Source organism: Loxodonta africana, chromosome 13 (assembly GCF_030014295.1).
Source record: "Loxodonta africana isolate mLoxAfr1 chromosome 13, mLoxAfr1.hap2, whole genome shotgun sequence".
Taxonomy (NCBI): Eukaryota; Metazoa; Chordata; class Mammalia; order Proboscidea; family Elephantidae; genus Loxodonta; species Loxodonta africana.
The window spans coordinates 23,163,772-23,187,987 of record NC_087354.1 but is presented as its reverse complement, the minus strand read 5'-3'; the positions used below and the strand labels follow the sequence as shown (position 1 = coordinate 23,187,987).

General features: G+C 43.0%; 1 protein-coding gene across 1 annotated transcript in view; it reads right to left on the bottom strand.

Moving 5' to 3' along the window:
- Positions 1–7,156, bottom strand: part of FAM174B (family with sequence similarity 174 member B) — a 45,660-nt gene extending 38,504 nt beyond the window's left edge. The window contains exon 1 of the mRNA XM_010593848.3: positions 6,816–7,156. Within this exon, the coding sequence (XP_010592150.2) occupies positions 6,816–7,156 (341 nt within the window). The remainder of the gene's footprint in view (positions 1–6,815) is intronic.
- Between the last annotated feature and the right edge of the window lie 17,060 nt (positions 7,157–24,216).

Sequence of the window (24,216 nt, the reverse complement as noted above, 5' to 3'; positions counted from 1 at the left end):
GGCTGATTTTTCAGAAGTAGATCGCCAGGCCTTTCTTCCAAGGCACCTCTGGGTGGACTCAAGCCTCCGACCTTTTGGTTAGCAGCCAAGTGTATTAACTGTTTGCACCACCCAAGGACTCCACTCTTAAAAAATAGTTTCTCTTAATTACAAAACATATGATAAATGTAAAAATGATTTCAGAAAAAGGAGAACTCTGATTGACTAATAGGTAGAGAACGAGACAGCTGTCCATCCTCAGTAGGAAATTAAGAAATGCAAAACAAAGCAATGGGATACCAAATTATACCCGTTTGACTGGCAAAAATTAGAAAGTCGGATAATACCAAGTGTGGGCTATGATGCCGGGATATGAGAACCGTCAGGCACCATGGACAGAGTGTAAGCTGGTGCATACTCAAGGAAATTAGGTATGAATGCCCCTGTGACTCAGAAATTTCACTCCTGGGTGCATACACCCAGACACTCTTGTACAGGTCCTCAGAAAGACATGCAGGATGCAGCAAGGAGCTGGGTATACATACAGAGAAAAAGTAATGAATACATGTTCATTGTAAACAAATTCAGACAACCTAGAGCTAAATAACGAATAACGCAACGGGAAAAGAATCACCCACATTAACACACGTACACATATCTTTGCACATTCATATATATATATATAATTTATTTATTCAATTGAACTCATACTACATATGCTGCTTTGTAACCTGTTTCATTCAACAATATATTGTTGTTGTTAGATGCCCTTGAGTAGTTCCAACTCAGAGTGACAGAATGAAGCTCTGAATCAAACGCTGCCCAGTCCTGTGCCATCTTCACAACTGCCGCTACGTCTGAGCCCATTGTTGCAGTCACTGTCAGTCCATCTTGTTGAGGGTCTTCCTCACTTTTGCTGGCCCTCTACTTTACCAAGCATGATGTCCTGCTCCAAAGACTGGTGTCTCCTGATAACATGTCCAAAGTACATAAGACGAAGTCTCACCATCCTCGCTTCTAAGAAGCATTCTGGCTGTACTTCTTCCAAGACAGATTTGTTCGTTCTTCGGGCAGTCCATGGTATATTCAATATTCTTCACCAACACCATAATTCAAAGGTGTCAATTCTTCTCTGTCTTCCTTATTCTTTCGCATGCATATCAGACAACTGAAAATACCATGGCTTGAGTCATGCACACCTTAGTCCTCAAAGTGACATCTTTGTTTTTTAATACTTTAAAGATGTCCTTTGCAGCAGATTTGCCAATACATTATTTGATTTCTTGACTGCTGCTTCCATGAGTGTCGATTACAGATCCAAGTAAAATGAAATTCCTGACAACTTCAATATCTTCTCCATTTACTTACTTACTTCTCCATGTTACTCACTGGTCCAGCTGTGAGGATTTTGATTTTGATTATGTTGAGGCATAATCCATACTGAGGGCTGTAGTCTTTGATCTTCATCAGTAAGCGCTTCAAGTTCTCTTTCAGCAAGGTTGTGTCATCTGCATATCGTAGGTCTTCCTCCAATCTTGATGCCACATTCTTCTTCATATAGTCCAGCTCCTTGGGCTATTTGCTCAGCCTACAGACTGAATGAGCATGGTGAAAGGATACAACCCTGATGCACACCCTTCCCAATTTTAAACCAATCAGTATCCCCTTGTTCTATTTGAACGACTGCCTCTTGGTCTATGTACAGGCTCCTCGTGAACACAATTAAGTGTTCTGGGATTACTATTCTTCGAGATGTTACCCATATTGGTTATGATCCACACAATCGAATGTCTTTGCATAGTCAATAAAACACAGGTAAACATCTTTCTGGTAGTCTCTGCCTTCAGCCAAGATCCATCTGTCAACAGCAATGATATCCTTCATTCCACATCCTCTTCTGAACCCAGCTTTTTACTTGTGTGTGATATTAATGATATTGTTCAACAATTTCCACATTCTGTTGGATCACCATTCTTCGGAATGTGTGCAAACATGAATATCTTCCAGTCGGCTGGCCACGTAGCTGTCTTCCAAATTTCTTGGCATAAACGAGTGAGTGCTTCTAGCGTAGGTTCCATATGTTGAAACATTTCAGTTGGTATCCTGTCAATTCCTAGAACCTTGTTTTTCACCAATGCCTTCAGTGCACCTTGGACTTCTTCATTCAGAACCATTAGTTCTTGATCATATGCTACCTCCTGAAATGGCTGAACATCGACCAGTTCTTTTTGATACAGTGACTCCGTGTATTCCTTCCATCTTCTTTTGATGCTTCCGGTGTCATTCAATATTTTGCCCACAGAGTCCTTCAATAATGTGACTCAAGACTTGAATTTTTTTTTCTTCAGTTCTTTCACCTTGAGAAATACTGAGCATGCTTTTTTTTTTTTTTTTTTTGGTTTTCTAACTCCAGGTCTTTGCACATGTCTTTACAATGCGTTACTTTCTTCTCCTCCTGCCCTTTGAAATCTTCTGTTTAGCTCTTTCACTGACAGGCCAGTGGTGGCAACAATACATAGTATTTTATCAATGTCATCATTTTTAACAAATGCAGAGTATTTCACTACAAGGATTACCATAATTTATTTAACCAACGCCCAATTGTTGGATACTTAGGTTACTTAAACCTTTTCAGTATGAAACAGAACTGCTATGAATATCAGTGCATACACATCTTTGCTTCCCCTTCTAATTACTAAAATTAGAAGCAAAGAATAGGTATGGCCGTGAAAAATGTGTACACCTTAGGAATGGAATTGCTTGGTTAAAGGTATAGATATCTTTCACTGTGAGGCTTATTCTTTTCTTCTAATTTTGACAATTTTCTTGAATCATATTTGTTCTGTTGGCTGGCAGTGTGGCTCCATCAGAGAAAACAGACAAATAGACTAAGACTGCCATTTTATAAGCAAAAATACTACACTCTTCCCCCTTTATCAACATTGTTCCAAAAATAAAGGGCCACCACTGAAAAATATTCCTACATCATGAGTTCCCAGCACCAGCTATTCATCTAGTCACAGAGGGCATTCTGAGAGGCGTCAGCAATGTACAGTACTTCTGAGTTCCACATTCACCTGCTAAAATTACCTTAATTAAATGTCAGAGTGTGCCTGGCACCACAATAGGTAATAGACACAGAAGATGAAGGCCCAGGCCTGCTCTCAGGCGCTCTCCCTACAGAAGGCCGAAGGACAGCTCAGCCACGCTCTTGACTCCAAATACAAAGATCCAAGCTTGCTTTGGAGCACAGAGGGGCCCTGGAAGGGGAGAGCAAGTGGCAATTTGCTGGCTCTATAGCCTTAGTAGGAGCCCTGGTGGCACAGTGGTTAAGAGCCTGGCTGTTAACCAAAAAGTCTGCAGTTCGAATCCACCAGTCGCTTCTTGGAAACCCTATGGGGCAGTTCTACTCTGTCCTATAACGTCACTATGAGTCAGAATCAACTGGATGGCAACGAGATTGGCTTTTGTTTTTGGTAGCCTTGGGAAAAGGTCCCTGGTGGCACAAATGGTTTGCACTCGACTACTAACCTAAAGGTTGGTGGTCAAACCCATCCGGCAGTGCCATGGAAGAAAAGCTTGGAGATCTGCTTTTGTAAAGATTACAGCCAAGAAACGTAGGGACGGAGCAGTTCTGCACTGTAACATGGGATCGCAAAGAGGTGGAGCTGACTCGATGGAACAGGTTTTTGTTTTTGTTTTTTTTCTGGTAGTCTCTTGGTGGCAGAGGGGACTCCACACAGAGGATCAGAGAGGGGCAAGACACTCAGACCTGAGGCCATATGGTACCTCTGCCGAACAACTCATGTTCAGCAAGGCTGGCACAGCAGGCGAAGGAGTACTGGAGAGAGCCCAGAACGGGGGACTGAGAGGGAGGTAGGGCCTGGCCATGAAGAGCCAGCCTGGCTGGCACACTAAGGAGTGTGTACTTGGGGGTGTGCTTGTAGGAGATAAGATGATACCAGGGAGGGTGGAGTGGAGCCATGACAAGGATGGAGACAGGAAACCAGCCTAAAGGATCTCACTGACTCAGGAAAGACAAGGTGTGGAGGCAGCCCAGGGAGAAAGAAGTGGCAGAGGGAGGGAATTTCTGTTGGGGGACATTGGCATGGACAGAGGTGATGGAGTCTCTGTGAGACTTGGGTGGTAGAATGCCCAGGACTTGGTGACTGCATGCTGAGGGAGAGGGAAGAAGCAGCAGATAAGGAGGGTGCCAGCCAGCCTGGCAAGCATTCATAAACCTGATGCACCGAGCCCACAAAGGAGCATGGCAAGTAAAGCGGTCACGGTCAAGACCACTGAATAGCAGAGGTAGACGCTGGCCCTGCCTTGGCCACAGACTACTGGAATGTTCTCAGATCTAGTGGAATGGCTTATTCCACTCTGTGCAAAGGTTCTCGTGAGGACTGTGGATCATCAAGGCCCCTCCCGGCTATAAAATTCTAAGGGTTCCTGTCAACAGAGAACCCAGGGTGACAGCTGCGCACCTAGAGGCTCACCCTAGCAAGAATGCCTTCCCTGAAAGAGGAGGCTGAGCGTTTCCATATCCACCCTCTCCTATGAAGCCTTAATCTTCTTTCAACACTCCACACCCAAGCAAATGAGGACCCCTCCCTCCCAGGCCCGAGTGCAGACTCTCCAACTCAAACATGCAGCTCGGTCCCCTCACATCTGGCTCCATGCTGCTTTCTTTTCTCCCCCACTCCTGGGTAATAAAGAGCAGACTGGCAAAATAGTTCAAATACCTTCTTAAAAAGTGCACGTCCTTGTGGGCTTGGTGGTCTATTTTGAGCTAAATGTTCCTAACCTCCAGGCTCAGAGTTGCTCTAGGCATTAACGTCTACTCCAGTTGAACACTCAGGAACTCAGTAATGTGAGGTGCGCCTGCTGACTGCCAGGCCCGTGTTGGACACTGGAGAAAGGAGGATGCACTAACTGGACATTCCCACCCTCAAAGGTGCTCTCTGCTTTGGATGGCAGCTGGGCATTGAGCACAGCAGCACAGCATGATACGGATTATATTAAAGGGTGCATAAAGATGGAAACCCTGGTGGCATAGTGGTTAAGTGCTACAGCTGTTAACCAAAGGGTCAGCAGTTCGAATCTGCCAGGCGCTCCTTGGAAACTCTATGGGGCAGCTCTACTCTGATCTATAGGGTCGCTATGAGTCGGAATCGACTCAGTGGCACTGGGTTTGGTTTGGTTTTTTTTTTTTTTTTTTGGTTAAAGATAGGGATGGGAGAGGCCAGAGAAGGAAGCAATGGCCGCACTCGAATGTCTGGGAAGACACACAGAGGAAGGAGCATGAGAGCTGGGGTCTTGGTGGCTGAAGGCAGTCTCGGCTCCAGGAACTAAGAGCAGGAAAGCCAAGCCGAACCAGAAAACACAGGGAAGGAGCAATTAAGTGGTGAGAGGGGAGTCTCAGAAGGGCTGGTTGATGGCTCCAAGGACTGCAACTACAGTATGGCCTTGAAGGTCAAGCCAACGAGTTTGGACTGGCTACGGAAAGCCACTGAAACTTGTAAGCAGAGGAGGGATGTGGGTAATGCGAAGAGTGGGGTGAGGAGCGGACCAATTCAAAGCCCAGAGAACATCAAGGCAACAAAGGCAGGGGATGGTGGGGTGAATGTGGGATCACAGTTCCCCCCCATCTGTGTTCTCAGGAACAATGACATTTGATCCTGTGGACCCACAAGGAGACACTCTGACTCAAAGTCACACCAGCCAACCTCACAACCTTCTTTCCCAGGACTGGTTTCTGCTCCCCCAGGAGAGCAAGCCTCTGGCCCCAAATCTTCAACAACTGATCAAACATAGTGTGTACAATCGGAAGGGGAGGGAATGCTCTGAAAATAATTGGCACACACACCCAGATTTCAACACAACTGGCCGGGCTGAGTAACAGGACACGTTCGGTTCATTTCCTGCTCTAACAGGATTTCTCAGGAATTAGGGAGTAATGTTGTCCTTACATCCCCGGTGGCCCCCTTGGTCTGACTATTCCAGGGACCTTGGTCATCTTTTCTAATTTCCCACTGTCCCCACAGGGACCCCACGTCCTCTCTGAACTTGGGCAACCTTCAAAGGCCTCTCAGAGAACTGACCAGCTTTTGCCCAAGATACCTCAGGCTCCTGTGACCATATGTGGAGGAAGCTCAGCCAGACGCCGGCTCAGGAGAGTCATCTGCATCCTACACTAAAAGAAAGTCAGAGAGGCCACCAAGGGTCGCCAAGCTTTCTGAAGTCCAGTTCCAATTCCCCAATGCTAGGAACTGCTTCTTTTGGTAGCAGAACAAAGGAAAATGGAAAAAGGACAGCGGGGGTGGAAGGAAGCCACTGAAGGGAAGGGGGTGGAAGAGCGGCAAGGTAAGATTAAAGTTAGACGGACCTGGGTTCAAATCCGAGCTCCACTATCTGAGTTTACTTGAATAAGCCACCTGACCTCTCTGAAAACAGTTTTCACAACTGTGAAAAGGGTATAAAAATCAATTCCTTGCAAGGTTGTCAGAATTGGGAGAGCTATAGTTAATGTCAAGCATTAACAGAGAATTATTTAAATGGTATGCAACATTTATGAGACAGACTATTAAAGAATGGGGAGAAAATTCCTAAACTGAGTACTAAAGGACAACCAAAGGCGCCCACCCCGCGCCCCCACCCTCCCAGGCAAGACAGGGAGACACACGCCTGGCTGGAGCGCACCAAGGCGCTGAAGGCCCGAGCGAAGCTGCACACCCAGGGCGCTCGTGCGCGCCAGCGGAGCGGGAGCGCGGTGACAGCAGGTTGGCGATGCCGCCGGCTCTGCCCTCGAGGAAAACAGAGGGCGGCGGACCCACCTGAAGACGCGCAGCAGCAGGCAGGCGATGAGCATAGCGCTGAAGGCGCACGCCACGATTACGGCCGCCTTTAGGGTGGGCAGATCGCGGAGCAGGCTGGAGATACGGGTCACCAGGGCGTCGCCGCTGCTGTTGGAGCTGCCGCCGCCGCCCGCCGCCGCCCCGGTCCCCGGCCGGGTAGCGTTCCCGGAGCTGGGGCCGGGCTGCGGGCGCGTCTGGGGCTCAGGGTCGGGCCGCGGCGCTGGAGCGGACTCGGCTCTGCTGGCGCGGGGGCCCGGCGCGGCCAGGAGCGCGAGCAGCAGCAGCAGCAGGAGCCGCGCGGATGGCGGCGCGGCGCGCATGGTGCCGTCTGTCCGCGCCGGCCCGGGCGGAACGCGCGGCGGAACCCAGGTCCCGCACCAGCGCCGAGGCCTGCACCCGGGGCTCCCGCGCGGCGGCGGCTGCGCGGTGCTTGGCAGGAAGCTGTGGCGCCCGGAAGAACCCGCGCCGCCGCCGCCACCAACACGTTGCACAGAGTCATTCGACGGGCTGCAGCCCCACGTGGGCGGGGCGGGCGACCAGGCTCAGGTCCGGGCTGCGCCCCGCCCGCGGGCGGCCCGGATCCCCCCCCCGCCCCGGGGCCTAGGACCCCCTGGAGGAGTAGTGACCGTCAGGCTCACTTTTGTGCAGGCGCCTTGCTGAACAATTTACGTGTTTTATTATCACATTTAATCCTACAACCCCTTTGTTGTTCTGAGGTGCTGTCCAGTCGGTTCTGGCTCAGCGTGTACAGCAGAAGGAAACATTGCACGGTCCTGCGCCATCCTCACAATTGTTGTTATGCTTGGGCCCATTCTGGCAGCCACCATCGTGGAACCCTCCCTGTCAATCCATCTCAATGAGGGTCTTGCTCTCTTCTCCAGGGACTGGTCCCTACCGATAACACGTCCAAAGTATGTGAGAGCAGCCTGGCCATCTTCGCTTCTAAAAGCATTCTGGCTGTACTTCTTCCAAGACAGATTTGTTCATTCTTCTGGAAGTCCATTGTGTATTCAATATACTTCACCAACACCATAATTCAAGGGCGTCAATTCTTCTTCAGCCTTCCCTATTCACTGTCCAGCTTTCCAATGCACATGAGGAGATTGAAAATACAAAGACTCGGGTTAGGCACACCTTAGTCTTCAAAGTGACATCTTTGCTTTTTAATACCTTTGCAGCAGACTTGGCCAGTGCAATACGGCATTTGATTTCTTGACTGCTGCCTCCTTTGACAACTTCGATCTTTTCTCGGTTTATCATGATGTTGCCTGTTGGTCCAGTTGCGAGGATTTTTGTTTTCTTTGTATTGAGGTGTATCTATACTGAAGGCTATTAGTTTTTCATCTTCATCAGTAAGTGCTTCAAGTCTTCTTCGCTTTCAGCAAGGAGGGTTGTGTTGTCTGCATATCAAAGCTTAAGGAGCCTTCCTCCAATCCTGATGCTGCGTTCTCCTTCATATACTCCAGCTTCTCCTATTGTTTGCTCAGCATACAGATTGAACAAGTATGGTGAAAAGATACAACCCTGACTTGCACTTTCCTGATTTTAAACCACGTGGTATCGGCTTGTGCTGTTCAAACTTCTGCCTCTTGCTGTATGTACAGGCTCCTCATGAGCACAATTATTGGTGTTCTGGAAATCTCATTCTTAGCAATGTTACCCATAATTTGTTATGATCCACACAGTCGGATGTCATTGCGTAGTCAATAAAACATAGGTAAACATCCTTCTGGTATTTTCTGGTTTCAGCCAGGATCCATCTGACATCAGCAGTGATATCCCTTGTTCCATGTCCTCTTCTGAATTCGACTTGAATTTCTGGCAGTTAGTTGTCAATGTACTGCTGCTGCCATTTTTGAATTATCTTCAACATAATGTTAGTTGTATACAATACTAATGGTATTGTTCGATAATTTCCACGTTCAATTGGATCACCTTTCTTTGGAATAGGTACAAATATGAATCTCTTCCAGTCAGTTGGCCAGGTAGCTGTCTTCCAAATTTCCTGGCATAGATGAGTGAGCACCTCTAGTGCTGCATCTGTTTGTTGAAATATCTCAGTTGGTATTCCATCAGTTCCTGGAGCCTTGTTTTTCTCAATGACTTCAGTGCAGCTTCGTCCTTCAATACCATTGATACTTGATCATATGCTCCCTCTTGAAATGGTTGAACATCGGTCAATTCTTTCTGGTACAGTGACCCTGTGCATTCCTTCCGTCTTCTTTTGATGCTTCCTGCATTGTTCAGTATTTTGCCCATAGAATCGTTCAATATTGCAACTCGAATCTTCAATTTTTTCTTCACTTCTCTCCCCTTGAGAAATGCTGAGCACGTTCTTCCCTTTTGGTTTTCTAACTCCAGGTCTTTGCACATGTCATTACAATATTTTGTCATCCCGAGCTGCCCTTTGAATTCTTCTGTTCAGCTCTTTTACTTCATCATTTCTTCCTTTCAGTATCATCTGTCAGAATAAGACCAGTGGCCAACTTTGGAGCAGACTATTAATTGCTCATATGCAAGTTCAAATGGAGGTTGAAGAAATTAAAACAGGACCATGAGAGCCAAAATACGATCTTGAACACATCACACCTGAACTTAGAGACCATTCCAGGGCTGGAGTCTCATCTGAAGGCTTAACTGGGGAAGGAGCCTCTTCTAAGCTCATTCACATGGTTGTTGGCAGGATTCCATTCATCATAGGCTGCTGGATGGAAGGCTTCCATTCCACACTGGCTGTTGGCTGGAGGCTGCCTGTGTTCCTTGCCTTCCCACCTCACCAGCATGGTATGTTTCATCAAAGCATGCAAGCCAAGGAAGCAATAGAGAGAGTTTGCTAGCCAGACAGAACTGTCTTATGGAACTTCATCCCTGAAATGATATCCGAATGCCTTTGCAATTTTCTATTTGTTAGGAGGCACAGGTCCCATCTACACTCAAGAGGAGGAGATTACACAGGAGCATACATACCAGGAAGCAGGGATCATTGGGGACCATCGTAGAAGCTGCCTGCCACAGACAGTTAGATACATTTTTATTTGGGGAAGACATCACCCAGGAGGGTGATGATATTCAAGTCCTTGCAGTGCTGAGAGATTTGAACAGATCACAGAATTTAGATCTCTTCCAACTCTAAAATACCACTTTGTGGTATGTCAAAAATATTACATTAAAGGACCCCTCGTGGTGCAATGGTTAAGCACTTGGCTGCTAATTGATAGATCAGCAATTTTCAAACCTACTCAGCAGCTCTGCAGAAGAAAAGCCCTGGCAATCTGCTCCCATAAAGATTATAGTCTAGGAAACCCTATGGGGCAGTTCTGCTCTGTCATATAGGGTCACTATGGGTTGAAATCGACTCAACAGCACACAACAACAACAAGTCTCCTAAACTGTGAGAAATAAATTTCTGTTTGTTAAAGCCACCCACTTGTGGTATTTCTGTTATAGCAATACTAAGAATCTGAGACAGTGTACTTTTCCTTCTTTTGCCACAATTCATGGGCTGAAGTAGACTTGTTTGATAGTTTAACATTGACTTAACTCTAAGAATAGAAAGCATAAATGTCTGCTGTTTTAGTAAAGTGAAACTTCAGAGGCTTTTACTCTTCCTGGTTATTTGCTGTGCATGTCATCACGACAAAGGACTCACTTATAAATTCCTTCCAGTTGCTAGAAAAGGACATCATTGTTTGACAACATAAACAGTCAACAAAAATGAGGAAAACCCTCATGGTTTGACACAATCACCACGACAATGGACTCAGACATACCAACGATCATGAAGATGCCACAGGACCTGGCATTGCTTTTGTTCTGTTGTACATAATGTCATCATGAGTCAGAAATGACCCGACATCAACTAACAACAACAGATTTCCTTAAACACTTCATTCAACCAGCCAGTAATTCAACCAATATTTTTCTCACACGAAACACAGGTCACAGGCAACAGAAACCCAACTCCAGCTACTCCAAGAAAAAAAGGAGTTTATTATAAGCATCTGAGTTACTCCCAAAACTGAGTATAAAGTAGAGCAGTGGTTCTAAAAGTAAGATCTATGGACTCCTAGGTCCCTGAGATCCTTTCAGTGAAACTGTAAGGACAAAACTCCTGTCATAATGATGTTGTTAGTTGCCATCGAGTCAGATCATGGCGACCTTATGTACAACAGAATGAAACATTGCCGGTCCTGCCCCATCTTCATAATCATCGCTATGCCTGAGTTGATTCTTGCGGGTATTGTGTTAATCCTTCTCACTGCAGATTTCCCTCATTTGCATTTGCTCTCTACTTTACCAAACGTTGTGTCCTTTCCCGATGATGTGTCCAAAGTAAGCAGGTCGAAATCTCACCCTTCTCACTTCTAAGGAACATTCTGGCTGTATTTCTTCTAGGACTGATTTGTTCTTTTGGCAGTCCACGGAATACTCAATATTCTTTGCCAACACCACCACCCATCTGTCAGTTTGTCTATGGTGACTTGCGCATTGCCGTGATGTTGGAAGCTATGCTACCAGTATTTCAAACACTAGCACAGTCACCCACGGTGGACAGGTTTCCGTAGAGCTTCCTGACTAAGATAGACTATGAAGAAAGGCCTGGCAATCTACTTCCAAAAAACTAGCCAATGAAAACCTTACTAAAACGTTATTTGCCTTTTTCACTGTATTGACATTTGCATCGATAGTGCCTTAGTACAAATCAAGGCAGGGTCACCAAATTGTACTAGTGGTAATAGCATTCTTCCAGACCATGCATTCACAGCTAAAAAAAAATAAAGCCAACTTTACTTTAGAATGTCCTTGATGGAGCCATGAAATCATTAAATTTTCACCCTTGAGTACATGACACATTCATATTATGTGTGATAAAATGAGAAAGCCTGGTGGTATAGTGTTTAAGTGCTACAGCTGCTAACCAAAGGGTCAGCAGTTCAAATCCACCAGGCACTCCTTGGAAACTCTATGGTGCAGTTCTACTCTGTCCTATAGGGTCGCTATGAGTCGGAATCGACTCGACGGCACTGGGTTTGGTTTTGGTTTGTTGCACATCAAAGCATGATAATTGTCTTAAGAAAAAGTATGTGTGCAATTCTTAGAGTTGCAAGCTGAACTAGCCACTTTTTTCACGGAACACCATTTTTACTCAAAGGAGTGACTGGCAAACTTCAGACCTGGTCGTTGGCATGAATTTTCTCAAAAATGAATGAAATGGGACCGTCACTTCAAGGATAACAACTGACAGTATTGTAGCCAGTGATAAAATTCAAATCTTCAAGTAAAAATTAGAATTTTCATAAGAATTGTTAATTAAGATGCTTTCTACCATGAGCTTAACAGCTTCCCAGTACTTAAAGGCTTTTCTGATGAGGTTGCTGGTGATATTTAAAAATGTAGGTTTTTTGATGTTATATAATGAAATATGTCAAAATTTGGAAGATCTGCATAAACGAGCAAACCAATGTTTCCAATTGGCCAATGCATGATGTTACTAAACTATGCCTAGATAAAAGAGTCCCTCTAAGTGCAAGACACACCAATGGATTTTGATGTAACAAACAGTCCACTGATACGGTTTCAAATTCCGCGCTACAACTAGCCCTTAGGAAACTACCACTTTCAAGTGTTGGCATAGTATCAAGGAAGAATAGCCACAGTTATCTGAAAATGCAATTAAAATTCTCCTTCATTATCTGGTTACATATCTGGATGAGGCTCAGTTTTCCTCATACACTTAAACCAAAGCAACAAATCACAAATGTAAAAGCAGATACGAGAATGCAGCTCTTTCCTATTAAGACAGACATGAAAGAGATTTTGCAAAAATGTTAAACAAGGCTACTCTTCTAATTTTTCTGTTTTGGAAAATATAGTTTTTTTTCATCCCCACCCCTCCCCTCCCTCGTAACCATAAAAATTGCTTCTTTTTGTGTGTAAACATTTTCATGAGTTTTTACACTAGTGGTCTCATACAATATTTTTCCTTTTGTGATTGACTTATTTCACTCCACATAATGCCCTCCAGATTCACCGACGTTATGAGATGCTTCACAGATTCATCATTGTTCTTTATCATTTCATAATACTCCGCTGTGTGCGTGTACCATGATTTGTTTATCCATTCATCTGTTGATGGGTATCTAGGTTGTTTTCATCTTTTTGCTATTGTGAACAATGCTGCAAAGAACATGAGTGTGCATACGTCTATTCATGTGACGACTGCTACTTCTCTAGGGTATTTTCCTAGGAGTGGGACAGCTGGATCGTATGGTTTTTCTATTTCTAGTTTTCTAAGGGAGTGCCATATCGTTTTCCAAAATGATTGTATCATTTTGCATTCCCACCAGCAGGACATAAGAGTTCTGATCTGCCAAAGCCTCTCTGACATTTGTTATTTCCTGTTTTTTTTTTATTCCTGCCAGTAACGCCAAGATGAGATGGTATCTCATTATGGTTTTGATTTGCATTTCTCTAGTGGCTAGTGATCCTGAGCATTTCCTCATGTGTCTGTTGGCCACTGCAATGTCTTCCTTGGTGAAGTATTCATTTCCTCTGCCCATTTTTTATTGGATTATTTGTCTTTTGTTGTACAGGTGTTGGATTTTTCTGTAGATTTTCGAGATTAGACCTCTGATTTGTAATAGCCAAAATTTTTTTCCCAGTCTGTAGGTTCTCTTTTTACTCTTTTGGCGAATTCTTTTGATGAGCATACGTGTTTAATTTTTAGAAGATCCCAGTTATCTAGCTTATCTTCTGGTGCTTGTATGTTGTTGGTTATGATTTGTATCCTGTTATCACTGTGTATTAGGGCCTCTAGCATTGATCCTATCTTTTCTTCTATGAGCTTTATAGGTTTTGGCTTTATATTTAGGTCTTTGATCCATTTTGAATTAGTTTTTGTGTATGGCATGAGGTATGGGTCCTGTTTCATTTTTTGCAGTCAGATGTCCAGTTTTGCTGGCGCTATTTGTTAAAAAGACTATCTTCCCCATTTGTTGGACTTTGGGCCCTTGTCGAAGATCAGGTGACCATAGGAGGATGAATTTACATCTGTGTTCTCAAAATTCTGTTCCATTGGTCAATGTATCTGTCATTGTACCAGTACCAGGCTGTTTTGACTACTGTAGCTGTATGATACCTTCTGAGGTGAGGTAGTGCAAGTCCTCCTACTTTATTCTCCTTCTGCAATAGTGCTTTACTTATCTGGGGCTTCTTTCCTTTCCATACAAAGTCAGTGATTAGGTTTTCCATTTCTTTAAAGAATTTGTTCATATTTGGATCAGGATTGAATTGTATTTGTAAATTGCTTTGGGTAGAATTGTTATTTTCACGATGTTGAGTCTGCCTATACAGAGCATGGTATGTTTTTGTAGATCTCGGTTTCTTGCAGTAGAGTTTTGTAGTTTTCTTTGTATAGGTCTTTTACATCACTGATTAGATTTATCCCTAAGTTGTTTTTTTTTTTTTTATGGGCTATTATAAATGGTATTTGTTTTCTTGATTTCCTTTTCTCTGTTCTCTTTGTTAGTGTATAGGAAGCCAACTAATTTTTGTAAATTTATCTTGTATCCTGCCACTCTGCTGAACCTTTCTATTAGTTCCAGTAGTTTTCTCATGGAGTCTTGTGGGTTTTCTATATACAGTATCATATCATCCACAAATAGGGAGAGTTTAACCTCTTCATTACCAATTTGGATGCCCTTTATTTCCTTTTCTTGCCTTATTGCTCTAGCTAGAACTTCCAGCACAAAGTTAAATAGGAGTGCTCATAAAGGGCACCCTTGTCTTATTCTTGTTCTCAAAGGGAGTGTTTTCAGCCTTTTTCCAGTAAGAATGATGTTGGCTGTTGGTTTGTGTAGATGCCCTTTATTATGTTGAGAAATTTTCCTTCTGTACCTATTTTATTGAGAGTTTTTACCAGGAATGGGTGTTGGACTTTGTCAAATGCCTTTTCTGTGTCGATTGTGATGATCATGTGATTATTTTCTTTCTTTTTATTTATGTGGTGGGTTACGTTGACTGCTTTTCTAATGTTGAATCATCCTTGCATACTTGGTATGAATCCTACTTGGTCATGATGTTTTATTTATTTATTTATTTTTTGATATGATGCTGAATTCTATTGGCTAGAATTTTGTTGAGAATTTTTGCATCTATATTCATGAGAGATATTGGTCTATAATTTTCTTTTTTTTGTGGTGCCTTTGCCTGGTTTTGGTATCAGGTTTATGCCGGCTTCATAGAATGAATTCGGAAGTATCGCTTCCTTTTCTCTGTTCTGAAATAGTTTGAGTAGTAGTGGTGTAAGTTCTTCTCTGAATGTTTGGTAGAATTCTCCAGTGATGCCATCTGGGCCAGGGCTTTTTTTTTGTTGGGCGTTTTTTTTTATTACCTTTTCAATCTCTTCTCTTGTTATGGATCTGCTTAAACTTTCAACATCATTTTGTGTTCTTTGGGGTAGGGAGTGTCTTTCTAGAAATTTGTCCATTTCCTCTAGATTTTCAAGTTTGTTGGAGTATAGTTTTTTCTTAACACTCTGTTATGATCCTTTTTATTTCAGTTGGGTCTCTTGTAACGTCCCCCATTTCATTTCTTACTTGAGTTATTTGTGTCCTCTCCTGTTTTTCTTTTGTCATTTTGGCCAGTGGCTTGTCGATTTTGTTGATCCTTTCAAAGAACCAACTTTTGGTTTTGTTGATTCTTTCTATTGTTTTTCTATTCCATTTATTTCTGCTCTGATTTTATTATTTCCTTTCTTCTGGTGGCTCTGGGCTTTTTTTTTTTTTTTGGCTGTTCTCTTTCTATTTGTTCAAGTTGTATAGCTAATGCTTTGATTTTGTCCCTTTCTTCTTTTTTGATGTGTGCATCTAGTCCTATAAATTGACCTCTGAGGACTGCCTTTGCTGCGTCCCAAAGGTTTTGGTATGATGTGTTGCCATTCTCGTTTGATGCTAGGAATTTTTTTACTCCATCTCTGATTTCTTCTATTACCCAGTGATTTTTAAAACAAAAAAAAATCCAAACCCATTGCCCTCGAGTCAATTCTGACTCATAGTGACCCTATAGAACAGAGAATGTTCTATATAGGTCTGTGAGATCAAGTTGGCTGATTGTGCCCTTTAGCTCTCTGTATCTTTGTTGAGTTTCTTTCTAGATTTTCTGTCCTTTACCGAGAGTTGTGTCTTGAAGTCTCCTACTAGTATCATGGAACCGTCCGTTTCTCTTTTCAGTGCCGTTAGAGTTTATTTTACGTATTTTGGAGCCCTGTCATTTGGTGCATGGATGATGATTATGGTTATGTCTTCATGATGGATCATCCCTTTAATCATTATATAGTGCCCTTCTTTGTCCTTTATGGTGGATTTTGTTTCAAAGTTTATTTTATCTGAGATTAGTATTGCCACTCCTGCTCTTTTTTGGTAGCTGTTTGCTTGATACATTTTTTTCCATCCTTTGATTGTTAATAAATTTATGTCTTTGTTTCTAAGGTGTATCTCTGGTAGACAGCATATTGATGGATCCTGTTTTTTAATCCATTCTGTCACTTTCTGTCTCTTTATGAGTGCATTTATGCAATTTAAATTCAGTGTAATTATTGATAGGTGTGGGTTTATTGCTGTCATTTTGTACTGCTTTTCTTTTTCTTTTTTTAATGGTGCTGATGTTTTCTTTGTTCCTCTTACTCTCCTGTGCTGAATTCCTTTTGTTTGTGGGGTTTTTTTTTTCATTTCTTTTGTTTTTGTAGGTTTTGTTTTTACTGAGACTTTATCTTTTTCTTCTTTATTTTCATGAGTAGGTTTGTTAACTTTCTTTGTGGTTCCCTTGAAATTTACCCTTATCTTCCTAGGTTTGAACCAGTCTATTATTACTTGGTATCACCTTGCCTTCCTCTCCCTAACAGAATTCTATACCTACACTGTTTATTCCCTCTTTTATTGTTCTGATGTTGTTGTCATTCATAGATAACCTCTCCAGTTCCCTGTTGTAATTCTTTTGCTTTTGGATAGCCCTTGAGAGTTCATTTCCTAGGCTGATATCTGGTTAGTACAACCTTGCATCCTAGATTCAGGCTGTGGTCTGACGTTGCTTATTCTCAGACCAAAGTACTCCCTATAATAATTCCTGTAAGTTTGATTTGGTTTTTACGTATTCTCTTAATTTCTCTTTATCTGGAATTGTCCTAATTTCACCATCATATTTGAATGACAGTTTTGCAGGATGTATTACTCTTGGTTGGCAACTTTTTTCTTTCAAGGCTTTTTATATGTCATCCCACTGCCTTCTTGCCTACAGTGTTTCTGCCGAATAATCAGAGCTTAGTGTTATTGTTCACCCTCTGTATGTGAATTTTTGTTTTTCTAGAGCTGCTTTCGGGATTCTTTCATTGTCTTTGGTTTTAGCAAGTGTGATTATGGAGATATGCCTTGGTGATTCTCTTTTCGGGTCTATCCTATGTGGGGTTCATTGAACTTTTTGGGTGGTCAGCTTTCCATCTTTCATGATTTTAGGGAAGTTTTCTGTCAGCAATTCTTTAATTATCCTCCTTGTGTTTGCTGTCCCCCACCCTCACCCTGTTCTGGAACTCTGATCACTCTCCAGTTTTTGCTTTTGATTGTATCCCACATAATTCTTGGGGTTCCTTCATTTTTCTTTGTTCTTTTTTCTGATTTTTCCTCAGAGTCGTATCCAAGTGTTTGTCTTCAATTTCACTGATCCTGTCTGCCATCATTTCAAATCTGCTCCTTAGACCTTCTGTGACACTGTTCATTTCTGAAATCTTGTTGTTTATCTTTTGGATTTCTAGTTGTTGTTTTTGTATGACTTCTAGTTGTGAATTATTTTGGCATTTTGTTCCTGTATTATTTTCCTGAATTATTCCATTTTTTGTCTATATTTCCCATGAATTTGTCTGCCTTTTCCCTGAAATTTTTTTATTTTTCCCTCTCTTTTGTCTGCTTTTTGCTTCAACTCTTGAATGCCTCTGAATATTTGAGATTTCAGTTCTTTATCAGGTAGTTCTAGTGCCTTTTCTTCTACTCTAAAGTCACCTGGTGTTTTATTTTGGACACCTACTGGTACCATCCTGTCCTGTTTTTTAATATGTTTAATATTGTCTGCTGTCTTCAGGACATTCAGTATTTTCTTCATTTACTGATTGTAGATTTATTTGTTTTGTCCTGCTTTTTTGTTTTATTTGGTTATGTCTGAGCAGGCAGGCTGTGCATTCTTTGTTGTTTGCTCATCAGTGGTCATGATAGTTTTCACCTCCTTGTCCAATGGTCAGCGCCAGTCACTCAGCTATGGTGCAGCAGAGCAGGTCCAGCTGAAGGTGAGGGCTGGGGTGGGTTGTTTGTGGCACGTAGTAGGGCCAATAGGTCGAGCCAGATATCAGTGCAGGGTAGGTTCCAGTAGTCCAAGCCTGTGTTGCTCAGGGGTGTGATGTTCAGCGCATGGTGCAGGTAGGCAGGAAGGAGGGGGGAGGTTGTGATGTGTAGAGTTAAGATGGGTATGGGAAAGAAGAGAGAGAGGAGTGAGAAACAGGAGCCAAAAACAAACAAAAAAAGAGTACTAAGGGAGCTTGCCATTGGAGTGAAGAGATGAGAAACCACAAAATGGAGAAAAACAAAAAGGAAAAAGAGAAAAAAATAATAATAAGATAAATAAAAACTAGAGGGAAAAAAAAAGCGTCTCTAGGGATCCCACTGGTGTGGCCACGAGACCAGGGTAGTGGCTCCCAGGCCCATAGTACAGCCTGGTTAGAAGGGGCTTCCAAGCCATGAAATGAAAAAAAAACCAATAAAAAGGAAATGCCCCCAGGGATCCCAGTGATGCAACTGGACAGACCAGGGAAGTGGCTTCCAAGCTGGGCAGTACAGCTCAGCTAGAAGGCACTCCCAAGCCTCAAAAAGAAAAGAAACAAACAAAACAAAAAAGGCCCCAGGGATCCCACCAGTGTGGTGGCATGGTCCAGGGAAGCAGTTCTCCAGCTGAGCGGTACTTCACAGCCTTTCAAGAAGAAGCAAAGCTGTGACACAGAGCCAGGTGTTCGAGAGAAAGGAGGGGGAGGTGGTGAGAGGCAGGGAGGAAATAAAAAGAAGCCGAAAAAAGCAATATAAGCAGCAAACAAATGGCACTGACGTTTGTCTCTGTTTTACTTAGTTTTTCGGGTTTTTGCTGCAGAGGAATGGGGTGGTGCTTCTGTCTATAGGGCCATGTTGGCTTTATAGGTATTTTTTATAACAGTATGTTAATTATGTTAATATGGTCATTTGTTGTTAAATCAATTAATACATATTTTAAAGATTTCTCCATTTTTCTTTCTAATGCAGTAAATATCAATAGCTATAACCAACATAGCCAAAGCTCTTTGGGTTCTCAAAAGAAAATGTGAAAGGCAGACTGGGCACTTTAAGCTTACACTTTCACTTCCTGCTCTACCTCATAACCCTGTAAACCCATTGCCATTGAGTCGATTCTAACTTGTAGCCACCCAATAGGAGAGAGTAGAACTACCCCATAGGGTTTGCAAGACTGTAAATCTTTATGGAAGCAGACTGCCACATCTTTCTCCCTTGAAGTGGCTGGTGGGTTAAAACCGCTGACCTTTTGGTCAGCTGAGCGTTTGACCACTGTGCCACCAAGGCTCCCCTCTCACACTTCGACACTTTTTTGTTGTTGTTGCTGCTGTTGTTGAGAATATACACAACAGGAAATTCACCAATTCAACAATTTCTACATGTGCAATTTAGTGCCATTGATTATATTCCTCAAGTTGTGCAACCATCTTCACCCTCCTTTTCCAAATTGTTCTTCCTCCATTAAAATAAACTCACTGCCCCCTAAAGTTCCTATCTAATCCTTTGAGTTACTGTTGTCAATCTGATCCCACAGAGACAGTTCTTAAAGGATAGAATTAAAGAAAACAAAGAAGTTCCAGATAAAATCTGTCACTATTTATTGAGCTTTACATACACAACCACACTTAAACTTCCAACCTTTGGAAAATCAGCACTAGTATCCCTATTTTACAGACGAGGAAACTGAGGCTCATCAATTTAGGAACTTGAGAGGACACATGGGTTTGGAAGTGGAAAAAGAATCTGTAGCAGGATATCGACAGGGAACTGCCAGAAATTCAAGCTGGATTCAGAAGAGGACATGGAACCAGGGATATCACTGCTGATGTTAGATGGATCCTGGCTGAAAGTAGTGAATACCAGAAGGATGTTTACCTATGTTTTATTGACTATGCAAAGGCATTTGACTGTATGGATCATAACAACTCATGGATAATGTTGTGAAGAGTGGGAATTCCAGAACACTTAATCGTGCTCATGAGGAACCTGTACATAGACCAAAAGGCAGTTGTTCAAAAAGAACAAAGGGATACTGCCTGGTTTAAAGTCAGGAAGGGGGTGTGTCAGGGTCGTATCCTTTCACCATACTTATTCAATCTGAATGCTGAGCGAATACTCCAAGAAGTTGAACTATATGAAAACGAATGCAGGACCAGGTTTGGAGGAAGATTCATTAACAACCTGTGATATGCAGATGACACAACCTTGCTTGCTGAAAGTGAAAAGGACTTGAAACACTTACTGATGTAGCCTTCTGTATGGATTACACCACAACGTAAAGAAAACAGAAATCCTCACAACTAGACCAATAAGCAACATCATGATAAATGGAGAAAAGACCAAAGTTATCAAAGATTTCGTTTTACTTGGATCTACAATCAACGCCCATGGAAACAGCAGTCAAGAAATTAAATGCCATATTGCATTGGGCAAATCTGCTGCAAAAGATCTCTTTAAAGATGTCTGCTTAGGGACTAAGGTGCACCTGACCCAAACCATTATATTTTCGATCATCTTATATGCAGGTAAAAGCTGGATAATGAATAAGGAAGACCAAAGAAGAATTGATGCCTTTGAATTATGGTGTTGGCAAAGAATATTGAATATACTGAGGACGGCCAGAAGAACAAACAAATCTACCTTGGAAGAAATACAGCCAGAATACTCCTTAGAAGTGAGGATGGCAAGACTTTGTCTCATGTGTTTTGAACATGTTATTGGGAAGGACCAGTCCCTTGGAGAAGGATATCATGCTTAATAAGGTAGAGGGTCATTGAAAAAGAAGAAGATCCTTAACAAAATGGATTGACACAGTGGCTTCAACAGTGGCTTCAAGCATAACAACGATTGTGAGGATGGCACAGGACTGGGCAGTGTTTTGTTCTGTTGTACATAGGGTTGCTATGAACTGAAATTGACTCAAACAGCACCTAACAACAATGCACATTTTTTTTTAATCACCCATATAATAAAGGAATTGCATTTCTCTCATTTTTCTTAAGTCCTTATGCAACTTCCTCCCACTTCTACTGGGTTGGAGGGGAGGCTCAGAGTAATCCCACTGGGGTGATGGCAGCAGAGTAGGGGAAGTTCTACAGGTATTCTGCCGCAACACTCTGTCAGGAAATCACCAGGTGGGCAAAAAGAGCCACATTGGGTCTCAGTTTCTTAGGGATGCCATAACAAAATACCACAAGGTAAGTGGCTTTAAAGAACAGAAATTTATTGTCTGACAGTTCTGGAAGCTAGCAGTCCAAATTCAGAGTGTCAGCCATATCAATTCCTTCTGAGGGCTTTGAGAGAGGAATTGTTCCATGCCTCTCTCTGCCAGCAATCCTTGGCGTTTCTTTGCTGCTTGTAGATGTATCTTCACATAGTGTCTTCCCGCGTGTGACTCTGTCTCTGTGTCTGTTCTCCTCATTTGTAAGATACCACTCAGAATGGATTAGGACTAGGACCCACCCTAGTCTGGTATGACCTCATTAACTTAACTGACAATACCTGCAAAGAAAAACCCTATTTCCTCTGATAAGGTCACGTTCACTGGTACAGGGGTTAAAACTTGAACGTATCTTTTTGGGGCTCACAATTCAATCCATAATACCCAAAACTGGTTCAAGGATATTTAGGGTGACTTCTGCCTTCCCTTTCTGGGAGTGCCAGGTAAATTGGAAAGGGGGGACATGAGCAGAGGGGAGACAAAGAACTGCGTGTATGTGGAAACGCTCAGCCTACAAACAGCATTCAGATGAGAAGACGAGAAAAAGAGGGCAAATTCTACCTGGCATTAGGGTGACCAACCCTTCCAGTTTGCCTGAGACTGAAAGATTTCCTAGGATACGGGGTAGTCCCCAACAAACTAAAATGAGGTATTCACTCTCCCTAACCTCTCCACCCTAGGGTAACACGTGGCCTTTATAATCTTTTGTCCTTTCTCAGCCACATGCACACCTGCTACAGTGCCCTGGCCCCACCCCACCCCTCTGTGTTCTGAGTAGGTGGGCTTTAGTGACAGCTAATATTCATTGGGGACAACGTGGTGCAGTGGTAGAATTCTCCCCTTCCATGAAGGAAACCTGGGATCGATTCCCAGCCAGTGGGCCTCATCTGTCAGTGGAGACCTGTGTGTTGCTATAATGATGAACAAGCTTCAGCAAAGCTTGCAGACTAAGACTAGGAAGAAAGGCCTGGTGATCTACTTCCAAAAATCGGCCAATGAAAACCCTATGGATCAACAATGCTCCGATGCCATTGTGTTTGGGTAGCCATGAGTGGAGGGCTGACTCAGTGGTAGCTAACAACTGTATTTATTGAGTATTTACTCAGTGTCAAGGAGTACCTGGGTGGCAACTGGTTAAGCACTGGGCTGCTAACCAAAAATGTTGAAAGCTTGGTGGTTTGAACTCACCCAGAGGCACCTCAGAAGAAAGGCCTGATGGTCTGCTTTCGAACAGTTGCAGCCATGAAAACTCTATGTAGCACAGTTCTACTCTGCAACACATGGTGTCGCCATGAACCAGAATCAAGTTGATGGCAACTGGTTTGCTTTGGGGTTTTTCACTCGGTGGCAGGCAGTTTGCATGTATGTCTCATTTAATCCTCAACACAGGCCTGGGATGAAAATATGATCATTGCCCTCCCGTTACAGATAAAGAAATTGAGGCTTAAAGACGTTATGTAACTTGCACACAAAACTTCCATAAAACCAGGTTCTGCCCAGACTTGAGTTTATAAAGGGCCTCCATACTCTGCTTTCTAAAGTTTGTCCAGAGAGAGAGAGAAATAGAGAGATGGGAACAGTATGAGAGCAAGAGAGCATGAGAGGGGAGAGGTAAACGTTCTCCCGCTGGTGCATCTCAGATTCCAGCCCCTTCCGAAGGACCCAGCCCCACCCTCTCTGGCTCCCCAGTCGGCTCACCTGTGGAGCTGACATAGCACCAAAAACCAAACCAAACCCATCGCCGTCAAAAACCAAACCAAACCCATCGCCGTCAAGTCGATTCCCTCTCGGAGCGACCCTGCACGTAGCGCCAGCTGCAGCTCATTTTACTCTCTGCTCTGCTAGAAATGAGGATATTATCATATGATATTCATGCCCATTTTCATAAATAATTCATCCTCTTTTGCACGAAAGTAAAATAGCCTGCAGCGAGAACATTTAAAAGGAACGTTGGTGCCTTATTCATAAAATAATAATGTGCTACTTTGCCAAACAGCTTGTGAAAGTCCTGGAGCTAAAATACACTGCGTTCTCGAACTATTTTTAGCCTGGAAAAGGCCACCCGGACTCTTTCTCAGTTCACACTTGATAAGGGCAGTGTTATGCTTTCTCTGAAACTGGGCTTTCCCAAATCAGTTAGAGCCACGTAGGGACGCCTAAAAGACAACTTGCAAAATACTTATATTTATGAGATTCGAAGCCCAAATACACAATTTTTTTTTTTTTTTTTTTTGCTCCACAAAAATGAATTATAAACAAAGGGTAACGAAGTCTATGGTTATCCGTGGCCATGGGAAACAGGCCCACGGATTGTCAACATTTACGTAAGCCTTTTTCCCAAGTCTGACGGGGAGTTTCTTTTGCACAGGAATAAGCAGTTCCAGAGCTAGATGGAAATGCTTTAAAACCTTGATGATAGATGGTAAGATTTTGGCCTCCGTGTTATTATGGTCCCCCGTAACCCTGTCTCCCCAAATATCAGGCACTGGTGTTTTACAATAGTTTAGTGAAGTTATTTCGTCCCCTGAGATGATTTTAAAAATACTAGTTGGTTTTTGCTGGGATTGTCAAAATACCTCCAGAAGGACATAAAACAAATTCATAATAGTGGTTGCCTATAGGGTCGCTATAAATTGGAATCAACTTGACGGCAACAGAGTCGGTTATAGCATAGGGAAGAGCCCTGGTGGTGCAGTGGTTAAGTGTCTGGCTGCTAACCAAAAGGTCAGTGGTTCAAACCCACTAGCTACTCCAAGGGAGAATGATGTGGCAGTCTACTTCCGTAAAGATTACAACATATCAG